Raw genomic sequence first — 27,020 nt, forward strand, 5'->3', positions numbered from 1 at the left:
TCAAAATATTGATTATTGTATGACTTTATACAACTGTAGAAATTTTTCTCCATGTTCTGCATTTAAGTGTTTTCCTAATCATGATGCCTTCATGCTATCATTAGCCAGTATTTCAAAGCCTGTGGTGTGAGGCACATGGTTAACAACATGGCAAATGAAAATCTGTATTTCCAATAGTCTTGACAATTTAATTTTTTTCTGGCTGACATCCTGTCAAATCTAGTTAGATTGACAGTGGCTTCACTTTGTAATGTGACTGATGAAGTTCTCTACCAGGACTAGAAGTGCTTGCTATTTTCTTATTGTTCCTTAGTGCTAGAATATTCATAATTATCTTCAATCTGCAATATCTCTGCAAGAGTCTTTGTAAGCCACTTCAGCATTTTCTGAGTGTTACTTTAGTTAAAACTAGATAATATAATCTGTGTATATATATGGTATGTATACCCATTTAACTGGGTACACAGAAATGACAGTACTTTGCAGTACACTGAAAGCAAAGGAGTGAGTGCCACAGGCAACTTCTCCATATCGTGGAACATCCTCTTCCTCTGGAGAAACTCACAAACTTACGTGACAGAGAGGGTATGGCTGCCAGTATCAAGAAGTACGCTAAATATTAGTAAAGATTAATTTATTTCTTATTTTTGCATTTAAAAAAAAAAATAAACTGAAGTTCTAAGATTTTCACCACGTTCCTCAGTGGACTGCTTTGTGCCATCCCCCTTTGGAAATCACTACCCCAGAGCACATCTAGGGCACACCTGCACAAAATGAGTATGGATGGAAGAACTACCTGCCTTCAAGCCCACTCTGAGGCTCACTCTAACCAGAGAGATGAAGCCAGTATCTTTCATTATGATACTTTCATGACTTATTGCTCAGGTACCTTAAATGAAAGGGGTAAGAATCACTGTCTTACTTATAAAGGTCAGGCTGAGGTTGTTCACATTCAATGGTAGCATGTAGTGCATCAATTTCTTGTTCATTGTGAAATGCCTTTGTGTCTTGAACAGCATAGTAAGTCTGGAATTAATAAATACATGTAAATAAAATAAAAAAGAACAGACATAAGATATTCATCTGTACATACACTGCAGTTCAGCATGAAATTTACTAACTTTTATGTAAGAGCTCATAATTCAAATAAGAAGCATCTCTAAATGCTTCTATTTGGGCATCATATTACATGGTCTTTTCCAACCTTTTTTTTCATGATTTTGCAGTTATGTGCAAGTACCTTGCAGTGTATTCATAAATCAGGTCAACACAAAAGCACTTATGTACAAACAAGTTAGCGTATTACCACAGTAACCTGCATGCCCATACTGGACACAGACAAAATAATAAATGCATGTCTTAAAATTATTCATAAAATAATATTACTTTTAGAAATATGAAGTCAGATGGTAGAAACCTAAATTACAAAAATTCATGTACCTGCTTACACATATAAGCATGAGGTCATATTGTGATCTGTGTCAAAAATGAAAAGCAAACTTTGCCTTAAAAAGAAAATGTAGAACATCTAATTACTTTGTGACTGGATTCACCATCCAAACTAGTTGTTGTAACAAAGCATGTTCCATCTCCTCTACTACTCGATAGGAATATTAAATCACATGGGAATTTTTCATCTTCTTTTACCATTACAATATCTCCAACCTAAGGAAAAAACACAAAACATAAAATGCATATAAGTAGGAGCCTAAATTTCAGAATTCAAAATTAAAACCTAGATTAACACAAATATTTTGAAAATTCAACCATTTTGATTTACACCAGGATTTTACCACAGGAGTAAACAACTACAGAGACATCTCTGGAAAGCTGAAATATACCTTGTGGAATGACTGAGATCTACTGTTTCTGGCTTTTCTCTCAGAATAACCACCCTGCAAGTACTGCCTTAAGTTTTGCAACATTTTTGAGAGATGGAAGATACTACCCTTCCTTTAAGACTAAATACAACAAAACTGTTTCAAAACCACCAGGAGATGTGAGCTGCTCTTAGACACAGCTGAAAAAGCCAACAATTTCATCTGCTGATGAAAACAGGTTGCATTTTTAGCAGATACATTTAGCAGAACTTTTGACTAGAAGTCCTTCCTATTTTTATCCATGTTTAACGGTGAGCAAAATAATTTTTATTCATGGAAATACAGGCAATATTTTACAGCTTATTAGACTGCAACAGAACAGCCAAGCAACTACAAATTAAAAATATTCTTGCAAATCATTCGAGAAAAATTAGTATTTCTACATTTTTGGAGACTTAGCAAATGGCAACGACATACTCCATGTTCTAGGAATATCAGGGTTTAAATAAAAATCCCATCAAAAATACGCAATTTATGCAATTCTTCATGTAAGTCAACATCTGTTCAATATATTTTTATGTCATAATTTATTATAACAAGACTCAGCTTAATCTCTGTTCTTGGTACATGCTTATAAAACTAAATTCCACTATCCTTAGCAGCTGGCAGGAGTCACTTAATTCCAGTTAAGCAAAACAGTCAGATAAAAATAAAATTTTAGAATGATCATAAAAAATGAGATTTAGCAAACTGTAGATATGAAAAAAGTGTTTTTTTTCCTTAACCAATAGCAATGACAAATTGCAGATTGTACACATGGCACAGGAGAACACAAACTCTAAGCATACCTGCAACAATCAGGTATGAAATTTTCACTTTCCTCAACCCAAACCAAATAAAAGTACTAGGACACAGCATCTTAAAATTTAAAAGGTGTTCCTGCATTTGCCACTATGTCAGCCAAGGATGCAAAGAGGACAGGGAGAGGTTCTTCCAGGTGGGAAGTGACAGGACCTGAAGCAGTGGACAACTAGAACATGGGAGGGTCCACCTGATTTCCACCACAATGGTGACTGACCACTGGAACAGCTGCCCAAGGGAAGTAGTGGAGTCTCCCTCCTTGGAGAGACTTAAAATCTGTCTATACAGGGTCCTCAGCAAACAGCTCTTGTTGGCCCTGCTGGAGCTGGGGGCTGGATCACAAAACCTCCAGTGATGCCTGCCAATCTCAACTCTTCTCTGACTGTGTGAAAAAGAGCTCCATTTTTTAGTAATTATTTTTTTCCTTCTTTAAACAAATATCTTCAGGCTTTAGGTGCAGAGGGGTCTACTTTATACAACCTAGTCTGTTTTCTCATGTAATATAGATCTGAGAATTTCACCCATTTACAAATACACAGATATTCCTTTCAATGCAAGATATTTTCAAGGTCTGTCTCTCATTTAGTCACCCAATATACACCCTCTGAAAGGCAATAAACAGGGGAGAAATTAAGAAAATATGGGCAACAGATTAACCACTAAAATTCAATTGCATGGTACTTGACTATTTTTGTTTGGAATATTTAACTGGTTGGTTAACACACCTGGAATTCTCAAGCATGTGATGTCCTTGTTTTTTTTTTAATTACCAGAAAGCCCTAGGCAGAAGCTATCACACTCAAATAGAAGGTCACAGCCAACACTGTTGATACACTTATGCCCAAAAGCAGCAGAGCAGAAAAAGGCATCCAAACAAACATATTAAAAATAAGAAAATTCAAAACAAATATCAAATTTTCTGAGTTCTCAAGAAAATAATGTTAAAAAGTTAATCTGCTCACAAAAAAACCCAAAACAAACAAAAAACCAAAACAAAAAAAACCCACCAAGCAGCAAAAATAAATTTCTGAAACTATACCAAAAAGGGAATGTTGCAGAATTCACAAAGTCAATGAAGAGATTGTGATTTGATGGGTTTTGAGAAATTATTTAGAATGTGTTGTGTTTGTATGTATGCATGTACCTCTATGCATAACACTGACTGTCACAATCAGGCTAAAATAAATTATTAATCTGCATAACAGTAATTTTACCCCACCCCAAGGAGTGTTCAAGGCCTGGTTGAATAAGGCTCTGAACAACCTGGTCTAGTGCAAGATGTCCCTGCCGACGGCACAGGGATTAGAACTAGATGATCTTTAAGGTCCCTACCAACCCAAAGCATCCTATGATTCTGTGATAATCACAGTGGACAGAAGATAGAGAAAAAATAAATCATGGCAGAAATTCCAAGTTAAAAATGGAAAAGGAAAGTAATATTTATGGAAGGAGATAGTTAATTCCAGTTAAACAAAACAGTCTGATAAAAATCAACAATAGTAACATTTAAATATAAAATTTTAGAATTATAATAATAAATGAGATTTAACTAATCTCATTAAACAGTTTAACTCATTAGAAGTTTTATAAAAATATTTTATTCAGAGGCATAAATCTAAAAATTAGAATACTATAGGTCTAATCATTAAATGCAATATCATCATACTACATTTCTGTATAACTTACTTTATATGTGAAGTGTATAAGAGGGTGAAGTAAAGTCTGACTCACAAAACTTGTTAAGTTATAGTTACTTACTCTTAATTTTCGGCTTTGCTTTCTAACCAATTTACCATGCTGAATGAAATGAACAGGGCAAAGATTTATTGCATTGTCAGCTTTATGTCGCAGCCAATCTTCATAACCCTAGAAAACAGTGAAATGGAAATGATGCAGTGATGCACATTTGGCTATAAAGAGACAGAATAGCTCCAGCTTGTAAGAAAAAATTTAAGAATTGTCTTTGATCACTGTAAAGGAAAAAATACTCTTACTACAATAAATGAAATTCTGATACATGTCAGTACTAGAGTTGTGCTGGATAGCTATGAGAAAGAGCATTCATGATTACAATTAGTCAACAAAACCATGTCTTTGAATGAAGACAATTGGATGAATAAGGGTTTCAAAAGTGTAGAACAGTTTCTGGTATTTAAGCGATCATGTCTTGCTCATGCTCTATTGGCTCAAGTTAAGTGCACAGTACTTGCAAAAGCAGTTGACAAGGTAGTAGTGTAGGCAATATATTTTGGAAGAACAGGACTTTTTCCTGCAAGATGATAAAGAGATGACACAACAAAAGGTTGTCATATTTGATGACTGTGATACAATTAAGCCAAACCTTTTAACCCTACATACAACACATAGTTGTGAAGAATTTTGTTTCAAGAAACTTTGCAGGGTACCCTATTTTTAGTGCACAATTACCCTATGGATTTGTGTTTTTACAAGCAGGCAAACTAAAGGATAGGGAATCTGCAACTTTCTATTACAAATGTCCTGCCATGCGACAAAGATGTGGACTAACAAAGTCACAAGTGGGTAAAAGATGGAAAAAACCTCTTGTAGTCCATAACATTTTTAGATCTAATTCTCTTGAGCACATTGAAAATTCAATGCGGAACAAAAATAACACTACCTTGGATGCTCTCAAAAATCATCTAGGAACTCAGACAGATTTATAACTTCCGTGTAATATACTTCCAGGAATTGCTACAGCTTCTCAAGATCTCAAAATCTACACAAGTTGTTGGGAAGAAAAATCAAGGAAATACACAGGACTGCAGTACCAGGCACAGCATGTTATAACCCAGGCTTTGGTAGGTCACTACTTACAGTAAGATTTAAAAGTGTAACATTTAAAAATCTTAAGAGTGGGAAAGCCACACTAAAATCCTCTTGCATCCATCGCAATTTTTGCTCAACAGGAAGTGCTGAATTTAATTCCAGAACATACTCAATTATGAATAGTTACAACTGTAAAGAAAGAGAAACACAACTTTCCACAGCTTCTTTGAAGACTCACAAAGGAAGTCTGCATTTAGCATGGACACTGTGAAGGTAGTATGTTATCTGTTAAGGGACAACCGAAGTTATCCTCTGTTTTGGGGCTATCTGGGGTGGAGTTAACTTTCTTCACAGCAGTCCTGTGCTGCTGTGCTTTGTACTTGGGGCTAAACTAGTCTTGGTTACGCCCCAGTGTTTTGGCTTCTACTGAGGAGTGTCAGCATCAAGGCTTTCTCTTGAACCTTCTCCCACAGCAGATCAGCAGGCTGTGGAGGAGGCCATTGCTTGGACAGCAGACCCAAACTGACCCAGCTTTCTCTTTAGTTTCACTTTTGCTCACTGCATTACTCACCTGTTTGATAGCTGTGACAGTGATGACAAACAAAAGTGGAAGTCCACTTGTAACTGGACTAGTAGGTGTATCAATAATTAACTGCAACGAAAAGAACAAGTATTTCCTAGTTCTATTTTTGTGAATGTAAGCAGTCAATCTTTCAAGTAATATCTTTCAAAAGAGTTCATCAATATGTTACAGGGCATCAAGGAATTTTATTTGAAAAAACAGTACCTCAATACAACTTCAAGAATGTGTACTATACCGATAAAAACTGGAAAACTGGATTCTATAAGATACAACACTGCAGTTAGATCACATTAACATCAGATGTTAATGCCTTGTAAAAATATTCACTTGCAAGACTTTAAGGAAGTATTAGACTGGAAAGCTGCAGCTTTGGAAGAAAAATTATGGAGCTCCATTAGAAATTAGCATGGCACTGGCTTTACATGTTATACAATAGAGCTGTTCTTATGCATGCAATGAGTAAATTCTGAAATACTGAGCTGGGGCTTCTGCAAATAGCAAAGCAGGCAGAATTCACAGAAGGTGTGCAAATGACAAAATATAAGTTGTCCTGGGAATCTGCACTGCTTTTTTCCTACAGAACCTGGTCTTCAAAGAAAAACAGCTTTTCACTTCGTAAGATTTTTATTATTTAACACAGTAAGTGACTGACAGGTTCAGAATTAAGACACTTAGAAAGCAGCACACTAGACACTCATGGAACTAATTTCAAGAACAAGTATTTATGTACCTCCCTAAGGAAGCATCATATCAGTACCTATTATTTCAGTTCTCTCAGGTTTTGATCACAGTACACTTGGAAAACTGCTATCAAGACATTAGTTTGTTATAAAATATAGTATTTTTGCAAAACAAACAGATTATCATCAACAGAATTTCTAGTAACAGTTTTAGTGATCTGGATGTTTTTTACAAAATAAAAATTACAGACATTCTTTTCAATTTTTTCAAGACATGTCTTGCCATCCAAGTAGTGATGCTGTCAAATTCTTTTCAGATTAAATTCACACTGACAACCTGGAAATTAAATAAATTGCTTTTGTCATATCATCAGTGTAAAAGGCTTTCTAGGCTCAATCATTTACCTCTATGGTCATCAAAATCAGTTAGTTTTAAAACCTTTTTCAATTTCTCCCTATTTTAGAAAGAGCACACAACTTACTGGAAAATTAAAACAGCTTACCTGAACAAGGAAAATGATGAGAAAATAGAAGTTAGCTATCCTTCTGAACTGCTCAAACAAATTTTTTGGTATAAAGTTCCAAAACGTGTACTGAAAACAAATGCACAGATTATGAGCGTATATGAAGAAAATACCACTCAATTTTTAAACTCATATTTCAAAATTAAACTAAACAAGGAGTGTTTTTGTTACTTGGTTTAATAATTTACTGAATGTGAATCTTAATTGACAATCACATATTCTCAGAATAATATCTTTTTTCAGAACTGTTATAATTTTTGTGCTAGGGATTGTAATAATTTTTAACCAGCAACAATACTTGTCCAGAGTTAGCATCCAGATTTAGTTAGTTATGGAACAGTTTAAAGCTCTTAATGGATTTTAAAAGCACCTTAGTAATTTCCAAGAGCACTTTTAATTCACTTTTATGTTGTGTTCATGACTTGAGATAGGTGGCACTAAGAGTTAACTACACAGTTAAGAGACAACCAAATAAAAGCCGTCACCCTCCCTTTTTTTCCTTGGCAGGGACACAAAAACACTCCTCAAGTTAAACAACAGTGAATAAGAGTAAGCACTGCATATTTCTGTACTGATCTTACAAATTACCACAAGTGTTGTAAAATGACATCAGAAAGAGTACATAAAGCTGCAAACAGAAAATGTAAAAACTTCAAATGTAAGAAGTCATGTAAAAGTGATAAAGGACCTTAAAATCATCTAGTCCCTATCCCCTGCCCTGCAGGAGGTTCAACTACAGTCTTTTTACACAGCTCACCCTGTAGCTCCAGAAGAACATTGTAAGGATTACTTATTGGAACACATGCAAAAAATGTCAGCTAAAATTGTGTGAAAAGGTTTGAAAAACTACTTGAGAAAGCTAGCACTGCGTCATCTTATTATCCAAATTATCCTTTGACACATAATAAAATGACAACTCCAATAAAACTTTCATTTCAAACGAGATGGGCTAAGAAGCTTATCCTAATTTATTTGCTCTGTTACAAATGTGCCTTGTCTCCTCTTGGCAGATTGCACTTATATGTGCTGATAACCAAATTATTCCATGAGCTAGACATCTTCTGAATTTGGCCCTGAAGGCAAAAACAGACATAGCTCCAGAAAGAAAGTACTCCTATTATATCTGAAGACAAAAAGAATCAGTGAGAAATATGCTTTAAATGTATATGAAACTCTATTACATAGAGCAATCTTTTTACTTCTTGGGAGTTAAAGCCTGAACATGTGTAAGACATAGGATTGGAATATTCTTCTTCTATAATGCGCCAAAAATGTGTATTTATCCTAAATATGCCCTAAGTTACCTCTTAATACTACATAATAGCTAGTTCAGTATTAAAACACCTGTGAGCAAGGCAGGCAGACATGCAACACCTAGAAAATCAAGTGTTCTAATCTTGCAATCACAACACTTTTCATCAAACAGGAATGCAGTTTGCACTACCCATTATCCAGATACATGAAATTTTCAGAGAACGAGTTAGACTTGATTATTTTTCCTTCCACAACAATGCTGATCATTCAAAACTGCTACTATGATAGATGACCATATGGATTCCATTCAATGACAATAATTGCATATTTTCATGATTATCAGGTAAGTAATCTGTTTTCTAATTCTCTCCATGGTTTTTTGGTTTTTTTTAAGAATCTCTGCCAGCTGGAAAGAAAAGTGAAAAGCATTTCTTTTCATTTTTCTGTTTTGCTCTGTTGATAGAAATACTATTTTTTCTATGGTAAAGAGTCTTCTGACCATTAAGTTAGATGATTTACACAAGCCCCCCAAAACACCCTTCATTAAATAAAAATGTAATATCTCATGTAATAACTTGCACTTGAAATCTCCTAGAGGGTTATTTGACTAAATGTTTGGTAATAGCATTTTATTGTTGGACTAGATACTTAAAATATCTTATTGAGGAAGCAAGGAAATCAATTAAAACAATCCTTGCAAAGGTTGTTCACCTTCATCCTTAGTATCCAATCCTCCTCAAATTCCAACCTTACTTAGTTCACTGCTTTCCCTGCCAAGCTGTGGTCTACCACAGCTCCACCTTTGATCAGCATGTCTCTTAGGTGAATAAAAGTGAATAACATGGGAAGAAATCACTGTTACGGTTGAGAAGTGCTTTCTAAAATGGATGCTTCTTTAACACAGACTACTTCTTAAATTTTTTTTTTTATAATCTGAAAAATTTTGAGCACTTTGTCTCTGGGTTTCAGGCATACTAAGCATGTCTATATTCTGCCCATTGATCTTCAACAGAAAAGTAAATGTTTTTGCAATTTACACAAGAAAGGATATTAAGATGTCTAAACAGAATTTCCCCTACCCAAGCCATCAGTAGCTCAGAGCAGTACCTACAAATGGGCAAGTAATGTTTAATCAACATAATCATTTCCCAGAGAAGCAACAGAGGTGCTGCCACTCAGAGCAAGATTTCTCTCATAACTGCTGCATTCAAGACACTTTCTCTACCCTAGCTAGGCAAGAACAAAACAAGAATTTTTAAAGGAAAGTCATTAAAACTGATAATAATAAACCTATTGGATTACTGTGCCGAGAGTTCATAATATCATCTCTCTTCACATAATTTCTAGTCATACTCTCTGTAAACTCTTGAGAAGTAGTTTATGTATATTTAACTACCTTTTTTTTTTTCCAATATAATTCACTCAAAGAATGTAAGGTTATCCAAACAGTTACACACTATTTAGATAAGCTTTCAAGTTGGAGATGGCTTAATTGACCTTTTCCAAATGCTACAAAAGACCTAGAGGCCAGAGCAGACAGGTGCTTTTTGCACATGGGAGGTAACACATCAGACATCCAGCAGTAATAGCTATGCATTAAGCCAACAGTAGAACATATGGTGCCAACAGATGCATCTGAAGCACTGTGCAAGAGGCTGTAAGATCAAAACAGCATCATTCCAATAGATTTCCTTCTCATTTCCAGTGGCAGCGTGACCTGCAGAGCTGGTGTATTTCTGCACTCATGAGCATGTGCATAGTATTCACACCCACACCCCTGGCTCCATCTTGTTCTTTACTGATACCATCTTGCTTTCAGCTACAACACCTCCCTGTAATAGCCAGTCACACAAATTCAAAAATGTAAAATACGGTGTTATTGACCTTTTCATTTGCTATCTGCACGCCAGAATTTTGGCTCATGTTTCAAGCTTCTCTTTCCAACCTAAGAGGCAGATATTTTTTCAAGAAAAAGCAAAGTTTCATAAGTAATCACTTAACATCAAAAGCTGAAGCTGTAAGAAAAAGCACTTCATACTGAGTTTTGTCAACATTTTGGTTTCTTACAGATTATTTGTTCTAAATAGTCACCACCTCTCTTCTAATACATGCTGATTTCATTTTTTTCACTCAATCTTTTTGACTGTTTCTTGTAAATGCTTAGAACTACTACAACAAAAACATCTACTATATTGGTTCAGCCCTGGTTTGTAGATATCTTCCTAGGACTATTCTCATCCCCTCTGCAAAACAAAGTCCATCCTGAGGATAATAAAATCAGGGTAGCAGAGAGAAAAGCTCATCTTGCAGTCATGCGTGTCCATGGTGACTTCAGTATTTTCAATGTACACATTTTTGTATCAATTACCAAGAAACAATGTATTCTTAAAGCTGCAGTTTAAAAACTAGATTGTAGGTACGTGTGCATATTGTAGAGCAGTTTGGATGGACAAGGACATTCAAGATCTTCTCAAACAACTAGTGCCAACCTCCCTACCATGGGCAGGGGCACTTTCCACTTGACCAGGCTGCTCCAAGCCCCATCAAAATCAACCTTGATCACTTCCAGAGATGCAGCATCTATGAATTCTCTGCACCTGCTCCACCATCTTCAAGGTGCATCTAAAGCAACCCTCTCTTTCAGCTCCAGATCGTTCTCCCTTGTCCTTTCACTTATCCTTGTCAAAAATTCCTTTTCCAGCTTTGCTGTAGTCTCCTTTTAGGTACTGGACATAACATATTACATATACAACACCACCTTACATAGTATTATGCTATTAAAACAACATAAATATTATGTAAGTTATATACATATAGGTAGAACAGCTGAAAAAAGTGTGCTAGAAGTTTCAGTTTCTTTAAAGGGAGTTTTATTTATAAAAATATTACTTTTTTGAAACATAATTTGTCTAGCAAAGGGTATAAAAAACCAGGAAATCAATAATTATCTGAAATCATAATAAGTCAAGAGTATGCCTTGTCTAACTCAAGTGACTTGCCTATGAACACACAGCAAGTTTATAGCAGAACTCATCTGTGTTCTTTAAGGTACTAAACTAATATCAAGACAGACTCAAAGCAAAAAAAAAATCATACTTCTGTGCTTATATGCTACTCAACAGAATTGGAACATTTTAAAAAGTGTTGTGCCATATTTGGAATGAATGTAGAAAGACACAATCATATTTTAACAAAAGTATTAACATATGTACCATCTACACAGTGTTTATCGCTCCACTTAGGGAGGGGCTCCTGTTTCTGCACATCACAAGGCCATTCATAACACAGGAATCAGTGAAAACTCTGCTACATGTAGGGCTTTTACAAGTGAATAATGACCACCAGTACCTTCAGAGAAAGTTCAAAAATGAAACTGATTTGGGGAAGTTAGATCAAATGGTATATGTGATGAACATACATATTTTGGCATAGGATTTCTTAAAAAACGGCTGCTGATACAAACAGAATTTCTATTATAAACAAGAATCTTCAGTAGTCCCTGCTCAGCAACTCTCAGTCTCATCAAAGAGAGGCTATTAACTCCAGGAACTCCTCTGACAAAGAAATCCCCCAGCATCTGTAATTATGCAATTACAACTTCAAAAAAGAAAAAAGCCTGTACGGTAAGGCTAACAGACTGAAGACATAGAATACTAGGAAAATAGAAGAAAGAGCATGTGAGAGCAAGCAGGCTTCACCTTCCCACCTGAAAAGAGAAAAGAATTTGCACCTGGCATTAGGTTTGGACCTGTTTTTTCCTTCCTTCTTCAGCTTCTCTTTCACTACACGAAGACTCCACACTGACACAAAAAACTTAAAAAGGCTCTTTTAGGGCACTACCAGCAGCAGATAAAATATCATTAATAACCCCAGACTGAGCCATGAGAAGGGTAAATGACTTCTTCTGGGAACATAAGGGAGGTTGCCAAGAGCCGCTGACCTGGAAATCCCATGCTGAGCAGGATCATCAAGAGCAAAGAAGAGCTTTTCTTTGCTCTCTCTAGACACCAACAGTTATCCCCAGAAGGAAATTGCATTATTGTGCCTGGAAGAAGTGCACACTCGTGTACTCCCATCCCAGCTCAGGTGCTGAGATCCCTGAGCTGGCCCCTTTGAGAATCCAGTTGATTCAGAAGCATTTAAGCTTTACTGCCAGGCAAGTCCATCTACTCTTTCAATCTCTAACATCTCCTGCCCCATTCAGTCTCTGGCAGGGCTGGGCACACCTGACTCTTCAGCCCCTGCAGTATCAGATCTGATCTCCTGCTTCCCCCAGTGTGGCTGGGAGTCAGGGGATTACCCAGACAGAAATGGAGAGCTCTGTGTTACAGCTGCATTCAGAGCAGCTGTTTGTGTGTAAATGACACACACAACACTCCCTGCATTAGTACTTGTTCCATACACATTTCTGTCAACCCACCCTCTATGCCCCCCCAGGGTATGCTACACATTTATTTATTAGCTTCACAAACACATGACTGTGCCTCTTCCCACTGTGGGCTTTGGATGTTTCTCTGACTTTCAAATGTCATTGCTCAGGGCTGCATTTCAACTTGTCTTGAAACTGCTATGTCATGGCCCTAGAGAGGCTAGACAAAGCATACTAGTTGTGAAGCATCCCCTTGGAAAGTGTGGGATAGGCTAGGTCTCTTCTGGGTTCTAAGTGGCTTATCTTGATAGAGGTGGTTTAGTATTTCCTGAAGCTGCAGTATTAACATTTCTTCTAAAGGTGGTAACAAAATGAGAAATGAGAGCGGACACAGTCATTGTATGTATAGCACTATGAGCAAGTGCTGCAGGGAAGAGGTACAGCACAAGGGCATGAATGCTGAAATGCTGAAAGAAAGGAATACTTCAACATCTGCTGAAACATGTCAGAATTACTTAACTTCATTAAGCTATTAGTCACTGTGATTAATTGTGAGTCATCTCAATCAGATTAGTACTGGAAGTGGCTAAGGTTTCCCCTGCAACATATAGAATTCCCAACATGCAACATTATTGTCTCAGGCCACTACTGTAGAAACCAATGTTTGGATCAGTATTTGATGAAAAGTCCTAAAGAAATAGGCAGGTAACAGAAGATCAGATTATTTGTGAAGCAAAACCAGGATCACATCTGATCCATGAATATAGCATACAGCATGACAAAATAGGTAATAAGTGGTACTGTCCTCCAGAGTTCAAATTCTTACTTTTCTATAAGGAAGAATAGGAAATAAAGCTACAGCACAAATGAACACTTTGTAATTTCATGTATAATTTAATTCTAGTGACAACTTCTTAGGGTAAATTCTTCAAGTAATAGTTCTGCATCCACTGCAGAGTCAATCTTGCACTTCTGCAAGGGAAACAATTTGCAAGAGTCATATCCCACTACTATTCAGTATCATCTTCTGGGAGCATAAGCCCTGCTGACTCCAGTTATGTTGGTGACCCAGGCATAAGTGGGATCTGCACCTGTAAAATTTCTTTACTGAATTATGACAGTAAAAGTTCTCAGCTGGACAGGACCACCAAGGCAAAATGCTGTGTGTTGATTACCCACAGACTCAAATGCAAAGTAAAAAAAAGCCTTTGTAAATCTCCTTAACCCAGCTTCCTCTATGAGTGGTATGAGAGGGGAGGAAATCTGTTCTCTTGCGTAACATTTGTGGATTTTCCATCTTTGCCAGGTGTCTCTGACAAGGAAATTCTCTTGGCTCTCATTATACAGGCTACTCCTATCCAGGAATTTTTAAAGTTTTTTGCTCTTTGTTGTGTTTCTTTGTGTGTTTTTTTGACGGGTTGTTTTATTTTCCTAAAGCCATAAGCAGCTGTAACTAAACACGTTCCTATGAACTGTGTTGTTACCTCAAAACAGATTTCATTTTCAGTACAATTCTCCCCTCTGTTCAATAGAAATATACACATACAATCGGTCTTCAATTTGTTGATTCAGGTCAAACAAGAAGTGCAAATCCCTACTTTGTCAACAAATGAGCTCCTCAGAGCATAGCAATTCTATAAAGGTATTATATTGACTTCAAGAAAAGGGAATTTGGATATTGAAAAATAATAGATTAATAACTAAAAACATCATCATGCCACTACATAAATCCATAGTTTGCTATGTACTGAACAATCTGTGCATGATTCCACTGGTTTGGGAAAAGGTACAGACCCAGCTTGAACCAAGGCATGGAGCAGCTTTCACACAAACAATTATTGAACAGGCTAAGACTTTTCCACCTGGAAAGGAATATGGAAGAACACCAACAGAAACAAGATTATAAATGGGGATAACAGTCATTGTCAAATTCAAGGATTTGGAATATTAACTCAAATTAGCAGGAAGTTTTAAAATGAATGCTCATAGTTTCTTTCGGCAAACATTCCTACAGTTGAACTGTTCTTTATTCTGAGAATTTATATGGGCTTAAAACGTATTGAAGGAATTCACAGAGGAGAAATACACTAAAGCCTACTAAACACAATCATATTTCTAGCACAATAATATGAAGCCTGAAACTTAGAGAAGTTTTGTACTAAAGAGTTATTTTATAATTTATCAGTCTTCTCAAAAAGTAAAATCCTGAAGGAAAAGAAGTTTCTCACCAAGTTTTGGTAGCTGCTGTGGCTGCCTAGTTTAACTTAGTTTCCTTTTAATCCGTAAGTTCTACCGAAAAGTAAATAGTACCAAAATGTGTATAATTTTGTTTTTCCCCACAGAAAAAAAAGCAAGCAACCTCCCTGCCAATTCAATTATTTCCTTCTTCTGCATTTGAAACACTAGGGTTTTTCTAGCAGCTGATATTTTTCCATGCTGCAGCACTGTCATGTGATAAATTCAATCAAGGGCACATAACAGTCACTTCAAAGGCCAACACCCAAGGCAGCTGAAGTAGCTAAAAGTTAAATCAACAAAAAGATACGTGTTACAAAGGTCACTCTCTAGAACTTAAAAGGAACTCCATATACTATCCAAAAGACATGAGTTTTTGTCTTTTATTACTCCAACATCTATCTTTTGCAATATATTATTAAATTTGAATTAACACATCAAACCACTAGAACACTTGTCTAGCCAAGCTCTGTCCCTGTATCTTTTTTTACAATCAGGGATGTATCATTAAGAAAACAGAGCATTAACTACATTCCACAGTGACACTGCAATGTACATGAACTATTACTCTCACTTGAATCAAAGTATTACCTTGCTGACACCAGGAAGCCTCCAGTGAAGCACAGCAAAGCACACCTTTGGATGGATCAGTCTAAGGTTCATATTACTGCAAGCTCATGTCTTTATCAGGGCATTATGACATGACATTTTTGAGTAAAGCAGCACAGAGATGGACTAATCGATGACATTTGCTCATGCTTTTAAACCACCCTTTTTAGAAACTCAGTTTGTCATAAATTGGTAAAGTCTGTACTCAGAAATTTGGAGTTCCTCATCCTTGAAGAGCAATCATATACCACCTTACATAAGCACTAAACACCTATAAAAGCCCAGCTGAAAGTTAGTGTCTGTCTCGCTGATGAAAGATGAGGGGAAGTATCCTTCATGGTTGAGGTAGCATTATACATTGTGCTTGAAGCAGGTACCTCTAACAATTATGGATTTGCCATCTTAATTCTGCACATTTGAGCATTTAGTAGGAAATTAATGTCTATGTTCCCTGTGCTGCAATAGGTGCCCCCTCCAGAGGGTTCATCAGCGAGCAATGGACTGGGACAGGTGAAAGGGTAAGAGGTAGCAGCTTACAGAGCCAGAGTGAATGTTAGTCAAGTCACAGTGGTGCCTTATTCAGGCTGTCTGGGATGGTGCATGGGAATAACAGAGTTTACTTGAAAGGGACAGCATGGAAAGTTCTCATATATAGGCAACAGTCATCAAAACAGCTTTCGGCATTCTAAGGAACTGCTCAATATTATAAAGCACTTACGTGAATTCTGCTCCCTCCTGAAATATTACCACTGTATCTACGTTCACAAAGACAACCTACATTTTAATTTTTAAATGAGGCAAGTTTAACCAATAAACAGAAAAACTCAGAAACACCAAGTATATATAAAGTGTGTTTCCACTAATACTTGTTGTTTATGAAAAGTTATTTGGAGATTCAGTTCACATCTAAATAGTTTACCATTTAAAATATTTAACTTAATATGCTTTATATCCAAATAAAAATATAGTGAAACCTCTGTCCTGAACTGGTTAAGTCATACATATTTACTAATAGCTGGCAGGGATTCCATAGTTCAATGAATGTTTAAGTCATATTTTAAAATCTTGCTCTGCATAGCAAAGCAACTTCCACTAACTTGATAATCACAAAAAGATGTCAAAGCATAGTCGAACAGGATTTTTATATTTCAAGAAAGTATCAGCAGTAACTTAAATGGCTTTATACATCTCAGATGAGATCAAAAAATAAGAAAAATGTGACAGGAGTACAAATATTTGCATTAATCAAAAGGCAATACAAATCAATGTGTAGAGCACAGGATTTCCCATTGTACCAGTCTAAATGTACTTGATCTGTATTTTATCTACCTTACCTTTCAAGCATTCTAATTAAAGATGCCTAAATACTATGCTATTTCTTAGTATGCTTTCTTTGAATGAAGTATGGTAAGAAGGTAGTAAATAGAAAATCTCAAATGAGAACTGACACACCATTTGTGAAAAGTCTGGCTTTCATTATGTGTTGTGTTCAGGGCCATGAGGGCAACCACTCAGTTCCTTAAGAACACAATGTTACCAAGGTCCTTAAAACGACTGGGGATTTGAGACACTATTCAATAAGAAATTCTCAGTAAAGGAGATATTATTTTGAATTGATTCTTTCATATTAGCTGAAGGTGTGAGCTCGTGAAGATTAAAATCCAAGTATATTGCAAACTTGGGAGCTCTTGAGTTGTTAGCCATACATGACCTGCAAGCATTCAAATTTCTATGCCACTGCAGTATAAATCTTTGGTAGAGCAAGCCAGCTGGAAAGTACCAACATCCTAACTGCTCATGAAACGCTGCTGGAACTTATGGACATTAAAACTTACTACTTGAGGCAAGGGACAACTGGAAGGCTTCTAAACAGCACAAATGTATTATGCTACCAGAAGTAAGTGTGATGCACTTTCAGGTGAAAAACAAAGACATGAAAAAGCCTCACAGAAACAGTAGGAGCTCTTGAAGGGAATGACACTGTTGTGGTGGGGAGAATATGATGAATCCAAGTGGTCAACAAATTAAATTATTTCTAGTACTTTGAGGTATTGCTTTTGAGTACAAAGGATGCTGTCTTTCTTTAGGAAGATTTTATTTACCTCAGGATTGCCTTAAATGAAAATTGCATTTTTCTTTGTTGAAAAGCTCATTATTACTCAAAGACTACTAGGTATTACAGAAAACATGGGAGAAAATATTCTATTTCTGTTCATTTTAGAGGCAACTTAGCAATTAGTTTCTCAAGAAGAAATCTGAGATATCTCCATTTTACCTTTGCTGGTTGTGGAAAGGAAAACATACACAGGAAGCCTAGGAAAAATCTTGAAAGAAATAAAACAAAGAATAACTTGAGCTGATTTATCTAAATGAATGAAAGAAAATATTGGTACCTTTGATGAAACTATTCTATTATCTGGAAATCTCTGTGGAATGTACGCTTCAGCGCCTGGAGGTGGTTCACGATGCCCAACATAAATAGTCCGACTGTCCACCCAATTCTCTTCTCCAGCACACTACAAGGGGAAAAAAAGAGTTACTGTGTCAGTTCACTCACTATTTCTGCAGTAACATGAGTCACATGTTAAATTAACTAATCATATGCCTGACCATCAACATATACACAGCCACCAGCACCTGACCCATCACACTTTTCTCAAGTGAGTATCAGCTCAAGACCACCAAAACACCTCAAACCAAGTCAAATGTCAAAATTCTGCCTTAACTGCACTGCACTTTCCCACAACACAATGAAGAGCATCCATGAAAATCCCTATTCTGACTTTTTCAGTTATAACTGAAAAAAGGGCAAATGGTTTAAGACTCTCAGCCAAATTAGGTATTTAGTTAAGTATTTATATGTTTGCTACTCTTTTCACCACTGAAAAATTTGTGCTTATGAAAATATTTTAATATATAATAAATATTTGCCATTTTTTTAGACTAGCAAGCCATAACTTAGAATTTCATTTGCAGCAAAGTGAAACACTGGTCTCCTGAAATACTAGTAGTAATCATTTTGCCACACATGAACAAGCTTTGAGACTGACTCTTAGGCTGCCAGGAAGCCTCAGCTTGTCAACTCAGAGTACTTCCTCTTCTATGAAAGCTGTAGAAAAAAAAGTAGGTATGCCAAATTTTCACATTCACATCAAACTCCATCACACCTATAGCTTCCCCAAAATTAGTACTTTGTAGAAAAGTATTTACACAAAACCAGAATAACCAATTTTTAAAATTAAAAGTTAATTTTTTGGGAGGACATTGATTATAAAATGACCATCCCTTAGTCAACATTCTAACTCACACCTACCTTATGAAAAACATTTTTGAAGCACAGAGCACATTCCTAACACTTGGAGAAGCCTAGGCATCAGCAACTTGAGCATCATCTCATGGTCAAATCTAGAGTAATTTATATACGTCCTAATTTAAACTCAAAACCTCAGCTTCATGTTGAAGCAATTCATTTACACATACTTTCTTTAACCATATTAAAGGGAAGCTTATTTCCTGCATCTTCAATAGCTACATTTAGTACATTATATATGTCCTGAAAGTGCTCCTGGGCACTGGTGCTTATCTGCCTCTGTAGGTGAGCTGTCAGACTGACACTGAGCAAATTAACCCCAAACAAATAGTGTAACTTTGGTAGTTTGCACAGCCAAAGCATCATTCCCCAAAGCAACTGGATGCATCTGTGCAATTCTTGACAGAATTTAATCATATAGTCATGGAACCTTCTTTTCTAGCTAGTCTTAATGTCAATAGTTATAGGTCCATTTACTTTACCAGTACACACTTGGCAAGTAAGCCTAAAATGAAATTTAGTTCTCAAGCTTAAAAAAAATTCACCCTAATATTTTCTTCATCTATGATTTTTCCACTGCCCTTAAGTGCAACACAGCTGAAGGTCATTTTCCACATAATTTATTGGGAATAGACGCATAAAACCTTGCAATACTCTGCAGACTTGGAGCAGTTAAGTTAATAAAACAATTATCTCTGATGCACATGACTTTCTCGAGGCTGGAGAGAACATCAAAAATATAAAAAGAAAACCTATTGGACTCAGACTATCAACCACAAAACAGCTGAGGAGAAGTCATCAAGTAAAATATAAAGTGAAATGGAAGGATTAAAGAAAAACAACTTCTGCCATCCCAGAAGTAGATACTAGAGGCAGACACAAAGGACCCAAAATCCTTACTTGATTCTTACATGTGACAGAAAAAAAATGAAGGCATTATGTTCAGAAGATACCAAAGGACAAAACTGCGATTCTAGGCATAAAGCTAAAACCAAAAGTAAACTCCACTATTTTTTGTGTGTCATTCAACTTCCAAGAACTTGAAAGAGTCACTTAATACAATATATGAAGCTGCTCACAAAGGAGGTAAAAATAAGTCCCTCATAAGACACACCAATGGCCCCCAGTCAGGGCTTACACTAAGCCCTGTAACTGCCCCTGGTTCAGGCAGAATGGAAACACAACATTTTTCCCATGCCACATCTAGCACAGACCTGAAACTAGGACATGGGTGGGTATAAAAATTGCATTAACTTTCCAGTCAGACAACTTCTCCCTTACCATCAAGTGGACTTGTCAAAAAGTAAAGTGTCATTCAGCCAGCCCACTTCTGAAGGCCAGGTAACATTCTTTGAGCAAGCCAAAACATTTTGGAAGGAAGTAAAATATGTTTCCATATTCCACCTTACTTCTACGGCAGTTACAAAGCATAGTATCTTTTACCATTTTATCAGTACACAATCCTATTTTATCTTGTCAGTGCACCAAACCTACAATGCACATAAATTATCTGTCACTTGCACCACTTAATATTCCTAGTAATGCAAGGGAATGTGAGATATTCCGGTATAATACATCAAACTGCAATACATTTTTTAGTTTTTCATTACTAAGGACATTCCAGACACAAAAGCAACACAAAGATTACTTCTGATAAGTGAAGTGCTTAAGTTCAGAAACGATTATATAAAAGGCTAACAGGAATGGCACACAAATTTTGAAAACCAAGACAAAATCCCTCAGCCTCTACTTCCCTCTATTTAGGCCCAGCTTGACAAGTCCTCTCCTAATTATTATAAACCAGTCCAAGACAGCTTGACAATGCTCTTAGTTCAAAAAAATATTTTTCAAGTTTCACTCTATACATTGAGTTTTTATCATGACTCAGTTAAAACAGGCCTCTGAAATTACCTATGAGCCTCAGAAGACAGAGCTCTAAACAGTATTCTCCTGCCATTACTGCCAATATTTACAGGTCTGATAGCCCCTGTGTAAACAAACCATTTGAATTTGTATCCCAAAAGCAAGGCAGTACTTTAAGCATTCATATAAAATGAAGACCATTTCTTCTATTAGCTTATTTCGACCTGGTTTTATCACAAAATTATAAAATTACCACAAATGTATACTATATGTGTACATATATATATATACACACCACATACCACATCTAACAAACTACCTGCTAGCACAGAACATTTTTTATTTTTCACTATGTTAATAGGTTATAGAAAATAAATGCACTTTACCAACCTAATTTAACAACTTCAAACCTCCAACCCACTCACAGTCCAAGAGTAAAAAACTAAGCATGGAAGAATAAGGCTCTCTTTGCCAGTGAGGCAGAACTGCAACGCACAAAGGCACATGCACTGTTCAATATGGCAACAAGGCAACTCACTTGTGCAAAGCAGAAAAAGATACTTTCAGAAGAACAGCACTGTGAGTCAGGACATGAGCCACATAGACAAATCAAACTGCAGCAACTGAACATCCTGTAATGCCAACCTCCAAAGCCAAAACACCCTGATCTGACAGTCCTTTTAGTGTTCTTGTATTACAACTTACAGAATGACACCACAGTCACTGAAAACAGCAGTCTGACGCCATTGCCAGAACAATAACTATATTCACTTTTTAAGTTCCATTGCTTAAGCCCATTAAGAATATGTCCAAGAAACCATAAATATACCTTAGCATTATCTGCTTCTATTTATAGTGCAAAGTTCAATGTACTGAGACCTAGTTTAAATGACACACCAATGAAATGTTATATAGTTTTACTCTTTCAAGTAGCATCAGCAACCAAAGACCAGCAAAAGACAAAGGCACAGAAACAGCTAACAGGATTTTACCTTAAGAGTTTAAGTATTTCTGCAGCTACTTTTTTCTGATTTAGAAAAATCCAACTGAAATTAGCTTGATATTCACCTTCATGCTACTCTGGTAATTTTTATCTAGACTTAATTTACACAAATGTATTGCCTGAAAAGACTAGGGGCTTCGTATTCCATGAGTAACAGCAAAAGGATGATAGCAAGATGCTAGTGGTATTTACTGGAAAAGTAATTGGCCTTGAAAGGTTCTAAGTCTTTTCACATATTTTTAGTAGAGACTTAACATATGATTTTGAAATCAGCAGAAACACTGAATGATATTTCCTGATTCTCTACTTGAACTATTAACTCAGGCATAAGTAGCAGCAACAATCTTCAGTTCAACATTATATTTTTCTCCGTAAATAATATGAACACAAACACTACTCAAACACTAAGTACAGCTGAAAACTCAATCCTTCTGCCCTGGCCAAGCTCTAAGTACATTTCACTGAACAGTGTTCTCTTCTACTTTTTTTCTAAATGCTTTTTGATTAAAAGGAAAAGTGCACTCAAACCACAGATGTGACAGCAACAAATTCTCAGCATCAGCTATAGACTTGCTCACCCAGGCTGGGACTCCATTCCTCCACACACAAGTACTTTACATGGATAGAGGCCGGCTTTCCTAACAGCCTGGTATTTTACTGAATCACAAATATTTGATGTCAATTAAGCAATTAGCACCACTATTAAAACTGCACACTAAACACACAGCTGCTCAACCACTTTGGAGTTTTAGGATAACAGATACTGACAAGCCATTATCATTCAGAATCTACAGGAAGAACTAATAGTGCACAGTGTGAAAAAACATTCACGTATTATAACATCTCTGCACTAAAGGCTCCCAGTTTCCATTTTTTTTTCTTCAGTGAAGAGAAACAACTCCACTATCACAAAGCTCTAACTCACTGAAATGAGAAGAAATAAAAGGTGTTTTCCTTTCTAATACTGTAAGGAAACCATCCTTATGCACTATCAGATCATATTATCTCATCTTTGTCTTCATTTGTCAAATGTACTGAGTACCTGCTCTTTCACATTTGACACCATCCTGCAGGAATAGGTGCAGCCATCTCCCTTTGCAAACAATGGCACTGAGTGCAGATTTTTACCTCATCTTTCCAAATCCAGTCCTTTTAAGGGTAGATTTTGTCTCCAGATAACAAAAATCCATCTAAGGTAATAATAATTTTTAAATCTACATTTCTTAAAACTGCTAACTAAAATAGATTAAGTTTTTAAACAGTCCACTTTTGCAAAAGAAAAAGTCTCTAATTCGTATGTATGTATTTGTGGAGATAAAGAGTGAAATTCTCATCCATTTCAAGGAACTTAGATTTCAAATGATAGGCCAATTCACAAATAACCTATAGGGAGCACCTGAACTTTGCATTATGTTCACAGCATTATACCACCCCTTCATATGAATTTGCCAAGCTCAGAATGAAGAGCATAACTTTGAAAGCTGTTCAAATGGTCATCTCTCTCATGAACATAGAATAGCACAGATAAAAGAACTCATGTAACTATCAGATCAATACCCTATATCAGGTTTTATATTCTGAAAAAGGACTACCTCAATATGAGACATTGTCAACAGAAAGTAAATCATTCTACTCACCTACAAGTCACAGATATATGCCATTAAATAACTATTTTAATGGAAAACAAAAATGCAGCTCTTCAGAGGCAACCACAAAAACAACCAAATCCAAAAAAACAGAATAACTCTCTCCCAGAAACTTACGACTAATTAACACATTTCCTATGGGTCACTCGTAATGGGACCTGTTGCCACAGAATATTACTGGATCTCATTCCAGCAAACGAATTTTAAACCCTTGGATTATGATTTTTGTTAGAAATAACATTTGAAATCAAAACCCTCCCCAGTCAATTGCCTACAAATCATAGAATATTGGATGTAAGTGTATGCAGAGGGAAAAGAAATATATTAACATAGTTTAACTGCAAATAGATTATTTTATTAGTCTCAGGGAAACAATGTTTAGAAGCAAAGGCAGGTACAATTTAACTACAGAAAATGGTGCCAGGCCCACAAGTTTCTCAAACAAGCCATATTCTCTTTTACTTGGTGCATCCTGGTTTTCTGATCTATCTTTCCACCTCCTGCAAGGACTTGTGCATGCAGAGGGGAAATGCATTTATAGCAATAGGCTGAAATAAGTTTTTGTGACATTTTTGAAGAGGAAATAGAGAAGTATGATGATTAAGTGATGCAAAGTTCTGCAATTCACAGCTGTTAGAACAAACATTGTCACAACAGCAAATGTTCCAGTTTCTGTGAAATACCTAACACTTCTGTTATGTGTTCTTCATACAAATTTTATTTCAGCCTTCCAGTTCATGACTCCTTGAGCATTGTACTTAGTGTAAAGTATTTCTGAAGCTATCCTAATGAAACTATATTCCATTTGTGTCACATGAGCTGGCACAGGGACACTGCAATATAGCACTTAAAAGACAGTCTAATTCTCCTTTCTGATTCCCAGTTTGGAACATAATTTTTAGCCGAATTCCCCACACTCTGTACTTTGAATGGTTGAATAATTTGACCTCCTGGATGACAAAGTCAGTGATGTGTGTTCCTCCAAAAAATGGTAACAATAATTCTTTGTTTCACATACATGAAAACTCACCTCAGTTATTCAAGCAAGTCTGAGATCGTTTCTAAGCAGTCAATTTGAATTCCAAATACTGCTGATATACTGGCCTATTAGGTATAGCTCTTTCTGATGTCTGTGCTTTCTCTTTGGGTCAAACTTTAGTTTCCCTGCTTATTTCCATGAAAAGTAGCAATAAAAAGTGATAGAGACAAAATTCTCCAATTCCATCCACATATGCAATCTCCCATCTAGTTTCACAGGATCACTGCAATGATGGTAAGAAAGTAGATCTGTGATGTTCATGAATTACTGGATACCTGGAAAAAATGCTTTTGCAACACTTTTCCTTCCTCTCAATGTACCAGTTCTGACACATTGTGCCCCTTGTTGCCAGTGGGACAGGGACACAGTGTGCCTCCTGCTCCTCTATCCAGGTCCAGTCAAGGACAGCCTCTACATGGAAATCCTTTCAAGAGTCTCTCACTTGCAATTAGAAAGGCAAATGAGAAAACTACCCTGCAAATTGCAATGGTAAGAGAAACTAGGAGGCAAAGTGTCACATAAGACACAGGATATTTGACAGCCTTAGTACTTAAATTAATTAAAATATCAAGCTTATTTCTAAATAGATCCAGACCAACAGCTGAAATTAAGATTTGCAGAGGAAATGTACAGCTTCCTTAGGTGCCAAGAAATGCCATAAAACAGCAATTTCATTTTTTAAGGCAACTAAAGGCTACTAAGATCTACAAGCAGTGCCAGTCACTCTGAGTATCTACAAAGATATTTTCAGAGTTGTATAAATACTTCAGAATGCAGAGAATTTTCTTTTTTACTCCTAGTTGCCAACAACTACTTCCATTTGCAGTAATCCAAAAAGAAAAAAATCTAAAGCTATCAAAATTTTGAGGGCAGAAAGTGGAATTTTTTTGAAATTGTATTTACAAATTCTAAAGAAACAGAAGGATGGAGGGAAGGAAGCAGCAGATTGCTTTCATTCATTCAAAAGCAAGTGATAAACCCACAGCTATGCCACACTAGTTACTTCCTTTTAAATTAACATTATTAATTATTAAATGAAGTAACTAAATTGTTAAGAAAAATCAAGCAAGAATACCTGTTGTGATTCTTTTCCAAGGCACAACACAACGCACATGGAGACAGCATGCACTGGCAAGATTTACAAGATCAGATGCAATGAAATCCATGCCTAAATGGTATTCTTATAGGAGCTTCAGATTACTCAAAAGGGAACACATTCGAAAAATGTGCTTTATAATAGTAAATTACTCTGCCATCAGACATTATCAGAACTAGTCAGAGTGATACCACCTTCCACTAGGATTTTTAGCAAACAAAAGTGGAAGAGTCAAATTTCCCATGTGAATTCCAAGACAAAGATAGTTAAAATACATGGCTTCTGCATTCTTCTTTATACTAAGCACAACGGTTCTGAAAAAGCCTCATCTACATGTTCTCTGGTCTTTAAATTGTTCAGGTAAACTCTGGATTAAAAAAAAAAAATATACAGCTAACTATGCATTCTGCAGTCTATTGACACAAGAGCTGAGCAGCAGACCTCTATTCCTAATTTTACTACAAAAATACATTGTAGTTTTGATGTCAGGAAAACATCTTCCTCCATTGTTAACCCTTGTCATCACATTTAAATCTGTAAAACAAATTCACTGCCAAGTAGCAACTACTCACTATCCTAATGGTCAGTGCCTGTTAGACTTCAAAAGGATTTTCATTCCTAAGTGGATACAGAGCTAGTGAAGCTATTATTCTAGCAGACAGAAGGTGGGGCAACCTTCTTATATTATATGATACCACAAAAGTAACAGCTTGTAAAATGCTGGTCTTGCAGGCTGCTAAGTCAGGGACCAAAGAATATCTAAAGGTTAGCACATGACCTGTTCCATCCATAATAATCTAAAGCTTGTTACATATTTGTACTGGAGAATCACCAAAATATTTATTGTAAATGCATACATCTATATAACTTTACATATCTAATTATTTATACATACTTGATACTGAACTATAGTTACTTAAAGAACAGTGACTCTAACACCTTTATGGGGTTGTTTTTTGCTACACAAAGACTACTTGTAAAAAAGTCTCCTGGTATATACCTGTAGTTATGCTAGCACACACACTTGAGGTCAGGCTGCAGCCTTAGCAGAAGCAAACAACCCAAGATGAAACAGAGAAAAACTACCACATGGGTGCTACTGAATGCTGTCCAACTAAAGCAATTGCTACCTGTTAGTTTTCCACATCTATAAGGAGAAACCTAAATCCTCAGTAAAACTGGCAGGCGTCATGTTTCGACAATTTTTTCAAATAAAGATCTTGCTCATGTAGGCTCATCCTGAACTTACTGCCCCTAAGGCCAGGCTATTCATCTACTCAATTATCCACAGAAGTAAACAGGTATAGTACAAGTGCCAAACTCTTCCTGCATTACTGGTAA

At 36.2% G+C, this 27,020-nt stretch overlaps 1 protein-coding gene across 1 annotated transcript in view; it reads right to left on the minus strand.

Moving 5' to 3' along the window:
- The window catches only part of ATP11A (ATPase phospholipid transporting 11A), a 116,054-nt gene that overhangs the window by 41,607 nt on the left and 47,427 nt on the right, over positions 1-27,020 (minus strand). The window contains exons 3-8 of the mRNA XM_062514961.1: positions 18,116-18,238; positions 7,235-7,324; positions 6,040-6,120; positions 4,440-4,547; positions 1,537-1,665; positions 923-1,026 (exon numbers count right to left, since the gene is read on the minus strand). Of these exons, the coding sequence (XP_062370945.1) occupies positions 923-1,026; positions 1,537-1,665; positions 4,440-4,547; positions 6,040-6,120; positions 7,235-7,324; positions 18,116-18,238 (635 nt within the window). The remainder of the gene's footprint in view (positions 1-922; positions 1,027-1,536; positions 1,666-4,439; positions 4,548-6,039; positions 6,121-7,234; positions 7,325-18,115; positions 18,239-27,020) is intronic.

This window comes from Cinclus cinclus, chromosome 2, assembly GCF_963662255.1.
Source record: "Cinclus cinclus chromosome 2, bCinCin1.1, whole genome shotgun sequence".
Lineage (NCBI taxonomy): Eukaryota > Metazoa > Chordata > Aves > Passeriformes > Cinclidae > Cinclus > Cinclus cinclus.